Raw genomic sequence first — 17,072 nt, forward strand, 5'->3', positions numbered from 1 at the left:
CTGGCCTGTAATCGAACCCACAAATGCTGATGCTCCAGATACTCAACTAGTCTAAAGGCCAGTTGTATTACTTATTTAAATCAGCACAACAGTTTTCAGCTGTGCTAACATAATTGCAAAAGGGTTTTCTAATGATCAATTAGCCTTTTAAAAGGATAAACTTGGATTAGCTAACACAACGTGCCATTGGAACACAGGAGTGATGGTTGCTGATAATGGGCCTCTGTACACCAATGTAGATATTCCATTTTTTTATATATATATTTTTAAAATCAGCCGTTTCCAGCTACAATAGTAATTTACAACATTAACAATGTCAATACTGCACTTTTATTTAAAAAACAAGGACATTTCTAAGTGACCCCAAACTTTTGAACGATAGTGTACTTTCAATAACCAAAAATGTTTTATTTTCAGCTGTTTGAAGCTGGTGTACAAAACAAAATAAAAGACGCAAAAACAAAACTTAAGAACGGGGAGCATAGAAGTAGCGCACAGAACAGATCTACCGCTTCTTAGACTTGCTTTCAATGACAATGACAGATCTATATCTCACATTTCTATGTGAATTTGGTCAGGTTGCCTAAAAAGTTACATATTGCAGCTTTAAAGTGCCACGATCATGATGCAGCAGACCGCCAAGGCTGCTTGATCTGTGACTTGATCTGTAATACTGATTAGCAGTTCCTCCCTTCAGTTGCTTGCAAGTGTGTGTTTGCATGCAGGAGTGTCCATCACTTTCATGAAGTTCTTGAATGGAGCATGTGTGGGTATATACAGTATAACATAATCACAAGTTTGCTACAGGGCAGGAGCTCTATAAACATTAAGTGGATAATAAAAGTCTTTACAGGAACATTAACTTACACACCACAAACTTTACACTTTTGCACGGTAAGAAAGAGGGAGATGTCTATTGTGAATCCTGTGCCCCCCTTGGCTCTCTCTCCTCCTCATCTCCAGGCAGTTTTTCCTCCTCCATCACTCTATTCTCCTTTGTTTCTCTCTCCTCTTCAATGCTCTTCTCTGGGTTCTCTGGAGAAGCATGGGAGTCGTGTCCCGTGACCTCCTCCTGAACGTTGTCCTCCTTCTGATGCTCCCTAGCCTCCGGCCCGGCCTGGTCAACCGTGCTCTCCCCAGTCTGACCATCGCTGGGTGTTTTCGGAGGCCCACTGTCTGTCTGTAAGTGGCTGTGGCTGCTTGCCTCCTCCACCACCCCTTCCTCCCTTGTTCTTTTCTTCTTCCTCTTAGGGCTGCCGGAGGACTCTGTGGGCGGCATGCCTGGCAGTGCCATGATGCCCCCGTGTGGGAGGAACATGTGAGGGTACAGCAGTCCATGGGACAACCCTGGAACAAGGAAAGGGTTGAAGGCCAGGTGGCTGCCACTGCTACTGCTGACGCCACTGCTGCTGCTGGCCGCCGCAGTGGTGATGGCTGCGATGCTGTGGCTGCCTATCGCACCTAGTTGCTTTTCCTCTGTCGACTGCTTGTCCTCCCTCTTTCTCTCTCCGTCAGACTGCATGCCGGAGCCATCTGCCTGTGTGCTCGAAGACGCCTGGCTGGGGCCTCGTGAGGGGCTACTGGCCGCGGAGGAAGCCGTAGTGGTGCTAACTGCAGTCGCTGAGGAGGTGGGAGCGGAGCTTGTGGGCGGCTGCCCCATCAGCCCCTGAACACTGAACATGTGGGGGGAGCCATGTATGCCGTGGAGCATCATGGGAAGCATGCTCAGGCCGTTCTTGGCATCTTCACCAGCGGACACGGCGAAGCCATGGGGGAATCCCATCAGGCCCGTGAGTGGGATGCCCTGGACATTGCGGAGGTTCTGGAGGCTGACCAAGTCCATGCTGCCGATCAGGCTGCCGTTCATGAAGAGTGGGCCCATGGGTGACTCCGAGAGGAGGGGCTTGGGCATCTCGCTGCGAGGACGACGGCCCCGGCGGCGGGGCCCTTGGTCACGACACACGGGCTCTGTGAGTATGCGCGTGTACTTTCCCTCGGGAAGAAAGCCCTGGAAACACAAGGCATTAGCTTGAGGGAAATGCAGGAAGTGTTTTGAAGGACATCCTTACTCTTTGTAAGGCAGTAGGTTCTGAGAACTGTCTGTGCTACTCAAGATGTACAAATGCCAAATTAAAAATGGCATTCTAATGAAACTATTTGATGAGACACTAGTATGGATGAGAGAGAGTGAAAATTCCATGCTACTCACAGAGTGTTTCACAACATCTGCCCAGTCGGGTGCCACGTAGTACTCAGTATTCGCATCCAGCCATCGGGAGAGCTCCTTGATTGCTGGAGCCATAGCACCCCCAAGCTACAGAACAGGAATATACAGCCTTTAATCAGTTGTACACACACATACCATAAATATAACTGATGCATTTGTGTGTAATTCAGGTTGTAATCTTGTCAAAGCAAGCCAAACATGACATTTCATGCAAATTCCTGAAAGTTATGTCTTATCAAATGAGTGTATTTGATCAATGTGAAGTAGTACAGTTGGGTGGGGAGAAGTGTCTTCATTCATGTGTTAACTAGCTAGATTTTCAAGCGAATATTGTAAAGTTTCCATCAAATAACTTCGTATCGTATAATAACTCCTCATTTACCAAATTAAAAACAAGTTATGAGTTTCCATCCTATTTTTAACAGTTGATGGTTTTGCCACAAACAACAAATGTGCCAACTCTGGTATGGTGTAGCCAACAATTTCCAGACAGGATACAATGCAGAGGGTGATGAAATTATGGATAAGAGCAAGATAATTTGTATTTGTCAATTGGCAGCCAAACACCGTCATCATCATACAAATGAAGACCATCAAGCTCAGCGTGCACTTTCACCACCCTGGGAAGTTCTTATTTCCTCTGCAGCCTAATAAACTGAACAGTGCATTCGGAAAGTACTCAGACCCCTTGACCTTTTCCATATTTTGTTACGTTACAGCCTTATTCTAAATAGTCCCCCCCCCCCCCCCCCCCCCACATCAATTGACGCACAATACCCCATAACTACAATGCAAAGACAGGTTTTTATAACATTTTGCAAATGTATTACAAATAAAAAAATGAAATATCACATTTACATTAGTAGTCAGACCCTTTACTCAGTACTTTGTTGAAGCACCAAGCAGCAATTACAGCCTTGAGTCTTCTTGGGTATGATGCTACAAGCTTGGCACACCTGTATTTGGGGAGTTTCTCCCATTATTCTCTGCAGATCCTCTCAAGCTCTGTCAGGTTGGATGGGGAGCATCGTTGCACAACTATTTTTAGGTCTCTTCAGAGATGTTCGAATGGGTTCAAGTTCAGGCTCTGACAGGGCCACACAATGACATTCAGAGACTTGACTCGAAGCCATTCCTGCATTGTCTTGGCTGTGTGCTTAGGGTCGTTATCCTATTGGAAGGTGAACCTTTGCCCCAGTCTGAGGTCCTGATTTCATATTTCCCTTGATCCTGACTAGTCTCCCAGTCCCTGTCGCTGAAAAACATCCCCACAGCATGATGCTGCCATCGTGCTGTGGGGATGTTCAATCTGGGTATCATCAGACCATAGAATCTTGTTTCTCATGGTCTGAGAGTCCTTTAGGTGCCCTTTGGCAAACTCTAGGCGGGCTGTCATGTGCCTTTTACTGAGGAGTTGCTTCCGTCTGGCCACTCTGCCATAAAGGCCTGATTGGTGGAGTGCTGCAGAGATGGTTGCCCTTCTGGAAGGTTCTCCCATCTCCACAGAGGAACTCTGGAGCTCTGTCAGAGTAACCATCGGATTCTTGGTCACCTCCTTGATCAAGGCCCTTCTAACTCGATTGCTCAGTTTGGCTGGGCGGCCAGCTCTAGGAAGATTCTTGGTGGTTCCAAACTTCTTCCATTTAAGAATAATGGAGGCCACTGTGTTCTTGGTCACCTTCAATGCTGCAGACATTTTTTGGTACCTTTCCCCAGATCTGTGCCTCGACACAATCCCGTCTCGGAGCTCTACGGACAATTGCTTCGACCTCATTGCTTGGTTTTTGCTCTGACATGCACTGTGGGTGTGTGCCTTTCATGTCCAATCAATTGAATTTACCACAGGTGGACTCAAATCAAGTTGTAGAAACATCAAGGAAGATCCATGGAAACAGGATGCACCGGAGCTCAATATCGAGTCTCATAGCAAAGGGTCTGAATACTTATGTAAATAAATCATTAAAAAAAATTGTAATACATTTGCAAAAATGTCTAAACCTTTTTTACACTTTGTCATTATGCGGTGTTGTGTGTAGCTTGATGAGGATTTTTATTTATTTAATCAATTTTAGAATAAGGCTCTAACAAAAATATGTAAAAAGTAAGTAGGAGTAGGAGGAACACGCAACATCACATGACTGCAAGTTTACTGTGACATGGTTATTCTATTAACATTTGCGCAAAAAAGTATTTCCACTGCCATTTGTCACATACAGTGCCTTCAGGAAGTTTTCACCCCTTTTCCCACATTTTGTGATGAAGCCTGAATTTAAAATAGATTAAAGAGATTTTGAGATTAGAGATTATGTTGTCACTCACCTACACACAATACCCCATAATGTCAAAGTGGATGTATTTTTTTAATTTAATTTTTTTGCCAGTTAAATAAACAGAAAAGCTGAAATGTCTTAAGTCACTAAGTATTCAACCCCTTTGTTATGGCAAGCCTAAATAAGTTCAGCAGTAAACATTTGCTTAACAAGTCACATAATAAATTGCATGGACTCATTCTGTGTGCAATAATAGTGTTTAACATCATTTCTGAATGACATCCTCATCTCTGTACCCCGCACATACAATTATCTTTAAGGTCCCGCAGTCAAGCAATGAATTTCAAACAGATTCAACCAAAATGAGCAGGGAGGTTTTCCATTGCCTCGCAAAAAGGACATCTATTGGTAGATGGATAAAACATTTGAAAAGCAAACATTAAATATCCCTTTGAGCATGGTACAGTTATTAATTACACTTTGGATGGTGTATCAATACACCCAGTCACCACAAAGATACAGGTGTTCTTCCTAACTCAGTTGCCGGAGAGGAAAGAAACCACTCAGGGATTTCACTATGAGGCAAATGGTGACTTTAAGGCTGTGGTAGGAGAAAATTGAGGATGGATGAACAACATTGTAGTTGCGCCACAATACTAACCTAAATGACAGTGAAAAGGAAGAATAAAAATATTCCATAACATGCATCCTGTTTGCAACAAGGCAATAAAGTAATACTGCAAAAAATGTGTCAGAGCAATAAACTTTGTGCTGAATACAAAGTGTTATGTTTGGGGCAAATCCAATACAGCACATTACGGAGTACCACTCTGCATATTTTCAAGCATATTGGTGGCTGCATCATGTTATGACTATGCCTATAATCGTTAAGGACTGGGGAGTTTCTCAAGATAAAAAATACATGGAATGGAGCTATTCAAAGGCAAAATACAAGCAGAAAACCTGATTCGGTCTGCTTTTTATCAAACACAGAGATGAATTCACCTTTCAGCAGGACAATAATCTAAAACACAAGATCAATCTACACTGGAGTTGTTTACCAAGAAAACAGTGAATGTTACTGAATGGCTGAGTTACAGTTTTGACAGGACTTGAAAATCTATGGCAATCCCAGAAAATGGTTGTCTAGCAATGATCAACAACTAATTTGACAGAGTTTAAAGAATTTTGAAAGAATAATGGGCAAATGTTGCACAATCCAGGTGTGGAAAGATCCTAGAGACTTACATTTGTAATCGCTGCCAAAGGTGATTCTACAAAGTATTGACTTGGGTATGAATACATACATAAATGAGATATATCTGTATTTCACTTTCAATAAGTTTGCAAAAAATATGTTTTTACTTTGTCATTATGGGGTGTAGATTGGTTAGATAAAAAAATAAAAAACATATTTAATACATTTTGAATTCAGGCTGCAACACAACAAAATGTAGAATGTCAAGGAGTACAGTGAAGGCAATTTATCTAATTCACATACCAAAAACAGTATCCACCACTGAGGAACGTATTTTGTTTTGATGTTTTGAAGTTTACCCACAATTTTCTGTTTCCATCAGGCCTGTCGTAGGGCTGGGCGATATGGCTTGAAAATTGTATCTTGATTTTTTTCAAACTTATGGGCGATTCACAATATACAGTGCATTGGGAAAGTACTCAGACCCCTTGACTTTTTCCACATTTTGTTACAAAACAGCCCTATTCTAAAATGGTTTAAATACAACAAAACCCCTCATGACAAAGCGAAAAGTTTTATTTTCTGAAAAAGTGTTATAACAAAAAACAGATACCTTATTTAAAAAAGTATTCAGATCCTTTGCAAATGAGACTCGAAATGGAGCTCAGGTGCATCCTGTTTCCATTGATCATCCTTGAGATGTTTCAACAACTTGATTGGCGTCCACCTGTGGTAAATTCAATTGATTGGACATGATTAGGAAAGGCACACACCTGTCCATATAAGGTCCCACAGTTGACAGTACATGTCAGAGCAAAAACCAAGCAATGAGGTCGAAAAAATTTGTCCGTAGAGTAGTAGAATGGCTGCCGTTTTACAGGCACCTAACCATTTGTGCTATTGTGTATTCTTTCATGTCATTTCTAACTTATTTTGTGCATAATGTTTCTGCCACCGTCTCTTATGACCAAAAATAGTTTCTGATAATCAGAACAGCTATTGCTCACCTTGTACTGGACAAAGATTTTTTTCTTTAATGAGTCGGACGCAAAGGATTTACTTCAGACACCGGACAAGGCCCATATCCCCGTCATTTGTATGAAGAAGAGTCAAGAGATATAGGGGTCATAGGTCGGGGTGCATTGTAAGAACCAGAGTGGGTAACCCACCTCTAATGTCAGTCCTATTAGCCAACGTGCAATCATTGGATAATAAACTGGATGAGCTCCGATCAAGACTATCCTAACAACGGGACATTCAAAATGGTAATATCTTATGTTTCACCGATTCGTGGCTGAATGACGACATGCTTGCTGGGTTTTCCGTGCATCGGCAAGATAGAGTAGCTGCCTCCGGTAAGACAAGGGGTGGCGGTCTGTGTATATTTGACAATAACAGTTGGTGCACGAAATCTAATATTAATGAAGTCTCTATGTTTTGCTCGCCTGTGGTAAAGTATCTCATGATAAGCTGTAGACCACAATATTTATCAAGAGAGTTTTGAACTATAGTTTTCATAGCTGTCTATTGACCACCACAAACCGATGCTGACACTAAGACAGCACTCAACGAGCTGTATAAGGCCATAAGAAAACAAGTAAATGCTCATCCAGAGGTGGCGCTCCTAGTGGCTGGGGACTTTAATGCTGGGAAACAAAACAATTTTACCTAATTTCGACCAGCATGTTACATTTGCAACCAGAGGGGGAAAAAAAAAACACCTTTACTCCACACAGAGACGTTTACAAAGCTCTCCACCCTCCATTTGGCAGATCTGACCATAATTCTATCCCCCTGATTCCTGCTCACAAGAAAAAACTAAAGCAGGAAGTACCAGTGACTCGCGCAATACAGAAGTGGTCAGATGACACAGATGCTAAGCTACAGGACTGTTTTGCTAGCACAGACTGGAATATGTTTCGGAATTCTTCCAATGGCATTGAGGAGTACACCACATCAGTCACTGGCTTCATCAATAAGTGCATCGATGACGTCGTCCCCACAGTGACTCTACGTACATAGCCCAACCAGAAACCATGGATTACAGGCAACATTCGCACTGAGCTGAATGGTAGAGCTGCCACTTTCAAGGAGCGGGACTCTAACCCGGAAGCTTATAAGAAATCCCGCTATGCCCTCCGACGAACCATCAAACAGTCAAAGCATCAATACAGGACTAAGACTGAATCCTACCGCATCGGCTCTGACGTTTGCCGGATGTGGTACGGCTTGCAAACTATTACGGACTACAAGGGAAAGCACAGCCGTGAGCTGCCTAGTGCTGCCTACACAAGCCTACCAGACGAGCTAAATTACTTCTATTTGCGCTTCGAGGCAAGCAACACTGAAGCATGCATGAGAGCACTAGCTGTCGACTGTGTGATCACGCTCTCCGTAGCCGATCTGAGTAAGACCTTTAAACAGGTCAACTTTCAAGGCTGCAGGGCCAGACAAATTATCAGGACGTGTACTCAGAGCATGCGCTGACCAGCTGGCAAGTGTCTTCACTGACATTTTCAACCTGTCCCTGACCGAGTCTGTAATACCAACATGTTTCAAGCAGACCAACATAGTCCCTGTGATAAAGCAAAGAACACCAAGGTAACCTGCCTAAATGACTACCAACCCGTAGCACTCATGGCTCACATCAACACCATTAGAAACCCTAGACTCACTCCAATTTGCATACGGCCCCAACAGATGCAATCTCTATTGCACTTCACACTGCCCTTTTCCCACCTGGACTAAAGCAACACCTACGTGAGAATAATATTCATTGGCTACAGCTCAGCGTTAAACACCATAGTGCCCTTAATAAAGTTCATCACTAAGCTAAGGACCCTGGGAATAAACACCTCCCTCTGCAACAGGATCCTACACTTCCTGACGGGCCGCCCCAGGTGGTAAAGGGTAGGTAACAACATCTGCCACGCTGATCCTCAACACGGGGGCCCCTCAGAGATGCTTGCTCAGTCCCCCGCCTGTACTCCATGTTCACCCATGACTGCATGGCCAAGCATGACTCCAACACCATCATTAAGTTTGCAGACGACACAACAGTGGTATGCCTGATCACAGACAACGATGAGACAGCTTATAGGGAGGATGTCAGAGACCTGGCAGTGTGGTACAAGGATAACAACCTCTCAAGACAAAGGAGATGATCGTGGACAACAGGAAAAGGGTGGCCGAGCATGCCCCCATTCTCATCGATAGGGCTGTAGTGGAGCAGGTTGAGAGCTTCAAGTTCATTGGTGTCCATATCACCAACAAACTTTCATGGTCCAAAACACACCAAGACAGTCGTGAAGAGGGTACGACAAAGCCTATTCCCCATGGGGAGACAGAAAAGATTTGTCATGGGTCCTCAGACCCTCAAAGTTCTACAGCTGCACCATCAAGAGCATCCTGAATGGTTGCATCACCGCCTGGTATGGCACTGCTCGGCCTCCGACCGCAAGGCACTGCTACCGCACGGCAAGCGGTACCGGAACTCCAAGTCTAGGTCCAAAAGGCTTCTTAACAGCTATTATCCCCAAGCCATAAGACTCAAGAACAGATAAAAAAAATTATGGCTAGTTGCATTAACCCCCCTATTTTTACGCTGCTGCTACTCTGTTTATTATCTACGCATATTCACTTTACCTCTACCTACATGTACATATTAAGTCAATTACCTCGACTAACCTGTTCCCCAACACATTGTCGCTGTATGTGTGTATGTGTGTATGTATGTGTGTATGTGTGTATGTATGTATGTGTGTGTATGTATGTATGTATGTGTGTGTATGTATGTATGTATGTGTGTGTATGTATGTATGTATGTATGTATGTATGTATGTATGTATGTATGTATGTATGTATGTATGTATGTATGTATGTATGTATGTATGTATGTATGTATGTATGTGTGTGTGTGTGTGTGTGTATGTATATATATATATATACACACACACACACACACACACAGCTTCTATATATATATGCCTCGTTATTTTAGCTTTTTAATAATTATTTTACCACTTATTTTGTATTAAAACTGCATTGTTGTTTAAGGGCTTGTAAGTAAGCATTTCACTGTAAGGTCTACATCTGTTATTCAGCGCATGTGACAAATACAATTCTTTGATTTGATTTTGAGCTCCGAGACAGGATTGTTTCGAGGCACAGATCTGGGGAAGGGTACCAAAACAATGCAGGAGTAGCTTCGGGACAAGTATCTGAATGTCCCTGAGTGGCCCAGCCAGAGCCTGGACTTCAACCCGATCGAGCATCTCTGGAGACCTGAAAATAGCAAAGCTCCCCATCCAATCTGGCAGAGTTTAAGAGGTTCTGCAGAAAGGAATGGGAGAAACTCCCCAAATATAGGTGTGCCAAGCTTGCAGCGTCATATACCCATTAGACTTGAGGCTGTAATTGCTGCAAAAGGTGCATCAACAAAGTAGTGAGTAAATGGTTTGAATAATTATGTAAATGTGATCAGTTTATTATTTTTAATGTATCTGCATAAATGTCTAAAAACCTGTTTTAACTTGTCATTATGGGGTATTTATTGTGTGTAGATTGATATTTTTTTTTTAAATCCTTTTTGAATGATTTTTTAAAACCCAATCAACGTAACAAATTGTGGAAAATGTCAAGGGGTCTCAATACTTTCCGAATGCACCATCTTGATTTGTGCAAAGCTGTCATCAAGGCAAAGGGTGGCTACTTTGAAGAATCAAAAATATAAATATATTTAGATTTGTTTAACACTTTTTTGGTTACTACATGATTCCATGTGTTATCTAATAGGTCTGATGTCTTTCACTATTATTCTACAATGTAGAAAATAGTAAAAATAAAGAAACCCTTGAATGAGTAGGTGTCCAAACTTTTGACTGGTACTGTATACTTCCATAAAGTTTTTCCTAGCGCTAACTGCGTAGCCCAAACTGTTTGGGCGCTATGGACGCTCTAGCTGTCACCTTTCAATGCAAATGTAGAAGTGCGACATCGGCAAGTGCGGTGGAATGATACGATTCCAATGTAAAAAATAACAGATCACTCTAGCTTCAACTTTTATTATGCTAATTATATTTTTGCGGGGGAGCAGACGGACTCTAGGAGGTTAACCTACTTTTCTGCAATAATGACTGACTTTCAAGTATGTCTATAAAAATGTATTTTTTTCAGAACCATGCACATCCACTAATAATGACCAACTTCTGGTAGTAGGCATTATAGAAAATTAACAGGTCTCATGAACAATCTCTCAAGCACAAGCCCACATGCTAGTGAGTAGCCAGCTAATCTTTAAATTTAAAGCCAACGTGGATCTATTTGCTTGTTAACAAAGGTAGAACAGTGGAATTGTTATGAATCCTGTCGGTCTGCAACTGTTTGAACAACATGGCCTGTTCATTTAGTTTAGATGTTGAAATCAAGTGGCTAAAATGCTGCTAGCAGTGCGTGGTACCGCAATGCTGTGCGCGACAGAAACTGAGCATTAATATTCCAGTCATGTTTACTGATATTCCCATTTTTATTAGGGTCTGCTCTGTTGTGGAAGTTGAGACATAAAAAGGGTATCGTTAGAAGGGGAATCAACCGATTCTGTTGGAAGTTGCACAGTGCACACAGCACAGGAGCAAAAGAAAGGAGACCAAAAAGACATTGGAACATTGTGCTAAAACATAAGTTTTTGTTATCCGACAGGTACTTTACTATCATATGGTTGAATGGAAACATGTTTCATGTCAGTGATGTTAAGTGTGCTCGTGCATCAGTGTTGGTGTGTGGTTGTGTGTCAAAAAGGTTACCCTGCGGCCAGTGCTTCTGTGGACCACGGGCACCCTCTCCTCCCCTGTTAGGGAGTTGACGTCCAGCTTGGTGGGGTCTTTGCAGCGATGTCTCCGCTGTTTGGGCCGCTCCACAAAGCTGTGCAACATCGCTGCGCCAGGAGACTGAAACCCCAGATTTGGCAAGATCAGCACACTACAACATCACCTGTCATCATGTGGTTGGAGAGTTACTTATCCAATAGAACTCAAGAGTATTCGTCAATGAAAGCTTCTCTAACATCATATGTACTGTGCAGTATCCCTCAGGGCAGTTTCCTTGTGCCGCTACTTTTCTCTATTTTTTTCAAATGATTTGCCATTTGTCTTACAAGAAGCTAAAATGACCATGTATGCTGACAATTGCACACTACAGTTGTGGCCAAAAGTTGAGAATGACACAAATATTAATTTCCACAAAGTTTGCTGCTTCAGTGTTCAGATATTTTTGTCAGATGTTACTATGGAATACTGAAGTATAATTACAAGCATTTCATAAGTGTCAAAGGCTTTTATTGACAATTACAGGGCGTTGATGCAAAGAGTCAATATTTGCAGTGTTGACCCTTCTTTTTCAAGACCTCTGCAATCTGCCCTGGCATGCTGTCAATTAACTTCTGGGCCACATGACTGATGACTGATGGCAGCCCATTCTTGCATAATCAATGCTTGGAGTTTGTCAGAATTTGTGGGGTTTTGTTTTATCCACCCGCCTCTTGAGGATTGATCACAAGTTATCAATGGGATTAAGGTCTGGGGAGTTTCCTGGCCATGGACCCAAAATATTGATGTTTTGTTCCCCGAGCCACTTAGTTATCACATTTGCCTTATGTCAAGGTGCTCCATCATGCTGGAAAAGGTATTGTTCGTCACCAAACTGTTCATGGATGGTTGGGAGAAGTTGTTCTCAGAGGATGTGTTGGTACCATTCTTTATTCATGGCTGTGTTCTAAGGCAAAATTGTGAGTGAGCCCACTCCCTTGGCTGAGAAGCAACCCCACACATGAATGGTCTCAGGATGCTTTACTGTTGGCATGACACAGGACTGATGGTAGCGCTCACCTTGTCTTCTCCGGACAAGCTTTTTTCCGGATGCCCCAAACAATCGGAAAGGGGATTCATCAGAGAAAATTACTTTACCCCCGTCCTCAGCAGTCCAATCCCTGTACCTTTTGCAGAATATCAGTCTGTCCCTGATGTTTTTCCTGGAGAGAAGTGGCTTCTTTGCTGCCCTTCCTGACACCAGGCCATCCTCAAAATCTTTGCCTCACTGTGCGTGCAGATGCACTCACACCTGCTTGCTGCCATTACTGGGCAAGCTCTGTACTGGTGGTGCCCCAATCCCGCAGCTGAATCAACTTTAGGAGACGGTCCTGGCGCTTGCTGGACTTTCTTGGGCACCTTGAAGCCTTCTTCACAACAATTGAACCGCTCTCGTTGAAGTTCTTGATGATCCCATAAATGGTTGATTTAGGTGCAATCTTACTGGCAGCAATATCCTTGCCTGTGAAGCCCTTTTTGTGCAAAGCAATGATGACGGCACGTGTTTCCTAGTAGGTAACCATGGTTGACAGAGGAAGAACAATGATTCAAGCACCACCCTCCTTTTGAAGCGTCCAGTCTGTTATTCGAACTCAATCAGCATGACAGAGTGATCTCCAGCCTTGCCCTCGTCAACACTCACACCTGTGTTAACGAGAGAATCACTGACATGATGTCAGCTGGTCCTTTTGTGGCAGGGCTGAAATGCAGTGGAAATGTTTTTTGGGGGGGATTCAGTACATTTTGCATGGCAAAGAGGGATTTGCAATTAATTGCAATTCATCTGATCACTCTTCATAACATCCTGGAGTATATGCAAATTGCCATCATACAAACTGAGGCAGCAGACTTTGTGAACATGTATATTTGTGTCATTCTCAAAACCTTTGGCCACGACTGTACACATCAGCACCTGCAGCCAGTGAGCTCACTGAGACTCTTAGCAAGGAGTTCCAGTCAGTGTCAAAATGGGCAATTAACAATAAATTGGTCTTAAATGCATAAAATCAAAGTCATTGTATTCGGTTCAAAGCATTCTTAAGACCTAAATCTCAACTGAAGTTGTGCATTAATTGTGTGACCATTGAACAAGAAGACAAACTCCTAGGAGCAACACTGGATGGTCAGTTATCATGTTCAAGTCATATTGACAAAGTTGTTGTGAAGATGGGGAGAGTTCAGTATGTTATATGTTATTTTGTACTAGTTGTTGAGGCTTTGATCTGGTCTCATTTTGATTACTGTCCGGTAATATGGTCAGGTGCAGCAAAGAAAACCCTGGTATAGCTGCAGTTGCCTCAAAACAAAGCAGCACTCCTTGCCCTTAACTGCACACACAGAACGAACATCAACAAAATGCATGATAGTCTCATGGTTGAGGGGAAATCGACTACTTCTCTTCTAGTCTTGAATTATAAACATGTTTGTTTTAAATGCCCACCCACTTGTATATCCTTGCAAACACTTCAAACAGACATACATAATCCACCAAACACGCCACTAAAGGTTGCAAGATCGAATCCCTGAGCTGACAAGGTAAAGATCTGTTGTTCTGCCCCTGAACAAGGCAGTTAACCACCTGTTCCTAGGCAGTCATTGAAAATAAGAATTTGTTCTTTACTGACTTGCCTAGTTAAATAAAAGTAAAAAATAAATAAAATGATATATGAACCAAAAACAGAATGAATGCATAGCTCAGTTATTTATAGAGCCATGTCATCGTGGAATGCTCTGGTACCAGAGGTTACCCAGGCAAAAGTAAAAAGTTTGGCTTAAAAAAAAACAGATACAAAACAAAAACATAGTATCACAGCGCCCCTCTTTCTAAAGATCAAATTTAACTATACTGAACAAAAATATGAACGCAACATGCAACAATTATATTTTTTTACTGAGTTACAGTACACAAGGAAATCAGTCAAAATAAATACATTCATTAGGCTCTAATTTTTTATTTATTTATCTGTTATTTTACCAGGTAAATTGACTGGGAACACATTCTCATTTGCAGCAACGACCTAGGGAATAGTTACAGGGGAGAGGAGGGGGATTAATGAGCCAATTATAAACTGGGGATTATTAGGTGACCGAGTTGGTTTGAGGGCCAGATTGGGAATTTAGTCAGGACACCGGGGTTAACACCCCTACTCTTACAATAAGTGCCATGGGTTCTTTTAATGACCTCAGAGTCAGGACACCTGTTTAACATCCTATCCGAAAGACGGCACCCTACACAGGGCAGTGTCCCCAATCACTGGGATATAAAAAAAATTTTAGACCAGAGGAAAAAGTGCCTCCTACTGGCTCTCTAACACCACTTCCAGCAGCATCTGGTCTCCCATCCAGGAACTGACCAGGACCAACCCTGCTTAGCTTCAGAAGCAAGCGGAGTGGTATGCAGGGTGGTATGCTGCTGGCTAATCTATGGGCCTTGGAGGTCATAAGCCCACCGACTTGGTAGCCAGGCCCTCCCTCCTTCCACCCCTTCCTCAGACGATTCCGCAGGTGGAAAAGCCGGTTGTGGAGGTACTGGGCTGAAGTGGTCTGCGGTTGTGTGGCCGGTTGGACGTACTGCCAAATTCTCTAAAACAATATTGGACGCAGTTTATGGTTGAGAAATGAACATTCAATTCTCTGGCAACAGCTCTGGTGGACTTTCCTGCAGTCAGCATGCCAATTGCATGCTCCCTCAAAACTTGAGACATCTGCAGCATTGTGTTGTGTAACAAAAGCGCACATTAAAAAAGTGGTCTTTCACTGTTCCCAGCACAAGGTGCAACTGTGTAATTATCATGCTGTTTAATCAGCTTCTTGATATTCCACACCTGGTGGATGGATTATCTTGGCAAAGGAGAGATTCTCACTAACAGGGTTATAAACAAATTTGTGCACATCATTTGAGAGAAAGAAGCTTTATGGACAATTTCTGGGATTTTTTTTTTCAGGTCATGAAACTTGGGACCAACACTTTCCATGTTGCGTTTATATTTTTGTTCAGTGTATATAAACTACATGACCAAATGTATATGGACTCCTGCTCATCGAACATCTCATTCCAAAATCATAGGCATTAATATGGAGGTGGTCACCCATTTGCTGCTATAACAGCCTCCAATCTTCTGGCAAGACTTTCCACTAGAGGTTGGAACATTGCTGCTGGGACTTGCTTCCATTCTGCCACAAGACCATTAGTGAGATCAGGCACTGATGTTGGACGATTAGGCCTGGTTCGCAGTCGGCGTTCCAATTCATCCCAAAGGCATTCGATGCGGTCGAGGTCAGGGCTCTGTGCAGACCAGTCAAGTTCTTCCACACCGATCTCGACAAACCATTTCTGTATGGACTTCGCTTTGTGTACAGGGGCATTGTCATGCTGAAACAGGAACAGGCCTTCCCCAAACTGTTGCCACAAAAGATTTCCCTTCACTGGAACTAAGGGTCCTAGCCTGAACCATTATTCCTCCCCCACCAAACTTTAGTTGGCACTATGCATTGGGGTAGGTAGCAATCTCCTGGCATCCGCCCAATCCAGATTTGTCCGTTGGAGTGTCAGATGGTGAAGAGTGATTTATCGCTCCAGAGAACGCGTTCCCAATGCTCCAGAGTCCAATGGCGGCAAGCTTTACACCACTCCAGCAGACGCTTGGCATTGCGCATGGTGAACTTCGGCTTGTGTGCGGCTGCTCAGCTATGGAAACTAATTTCATGAAGCTCCGGAGAAACAGTTTGTGTGCGGATGTTGCTTCCAGAGGCAGTTTGGAACTCCGTAGTAAGTGTTGCAACCAAGAATAGACTATTTTTACGCACTACGCGTTTCAGCGGTCCCGTTCTGTGAGCTTGTGTGGCCTACCACTTCGCGGCTGAGCAGTTGTTGCTCTTAGATGTTTCCACGTCACAATAACAGCACTTACAGTTGACCGGGGCAGCTCCAGCAAGGCAGAAATATGACAAACTGACTTCGCTATTACTTGTGTGTGTGTGTGTGTGTGTGTGTGTGAGATAGATATAGATATATAATATAATATATATATATACAGTGCCTTGCGAAAGTATTCGGCCTCCTTGAACTTTGCGACCTTTTGCCACATTTCAGGCTTCAAACAAAGATATAAAACTGTATTTTTTTGTGAAGAATCAACAACAAGTGGGACACAATCATGAAGTGGGACGACATTTATTGGATATTTCAAACTTTTTTAACAAATCAAAAACTGAAAAATTGGGCGTGCAAAATTATTCAGCCCCTTTACTTTCAGTGCAGCAAACTCTCTCCAGAAGTTCAGTGAGGATCTCTGAATGATCCAATGTTGACCTAAATGACTAATGATGATAAATACAATCCACGTGTGTAATCAAGTCTCCGTATAAATGCACCTGCACTGTGATAGTCTCAGAGGTCCGTTAAAGGTGCAGAGAACATCATGAAGAGCAAGGAACACACCAGGCAGGTCCGAGATACTGTTGTGAAGAAGTTTAAAGCCGGATTTGGATACAAAAAGATTTCCCAAGTTTTAAAC

General features: G+C 42.9%; 1 protein-coding gene across 30 annotated transcripts in view; it reads right to left on the bottom strand.

The window, feature by feature from the left end:
* Positions 1–509: 509 nt before the first annotated feature.
* The window catches only part of chd6 (chromodomain helicase DNA binding protein 6), a 108,013-nt gene continuing 91,450 nt past the window's right edge, over positions 510–17,072 (bottom strand). For 28 of the 30 annotated variants that reach the window (XM_090205113.1, XM_090205109.1, XM_090205121.1 and 25 more), the window contains exons 36-38: positions 11,497–11,640; positions 2,210–2,314; positions 510–2,008 (exon numbers count right to left, since the gene is read on the bottom strand). In XM_090205113.1, coding sequence (XP_090061239.1) covers positions 914–2,008; positions 2,210–2,314; positions 11,497–11,640 — 1,344 coding nt within the window. In that variant the 3' untranslated portion in view covers positions 510–913. The remainder of the gene's footprint in view (positions 2,009–2,209; positions 2,315–11,496; positions 11,641–17,072) is intronic. The other 2 variants (XM_090205122.1, XM_090205118.1) reach the window with 1 other exon arrangement.

Source organism: Oncorhynchus mykiss, chromosome 17, assembly GCF_057628025.1.
Source record: "Oncorhynchus mykiss isolate SJ-2025 chromosome 17, ASM5762802v1, whole genome shotgun sequence".
In the NCBI taxonomy this organism is placed as follows: domain Eukaryota; kingdom Metazoa; phylum Chordata; class Actinopteri; order Salmoniformes; family Salmonidae; genus Oncorhynchus; species Oncorhynchus mykiss.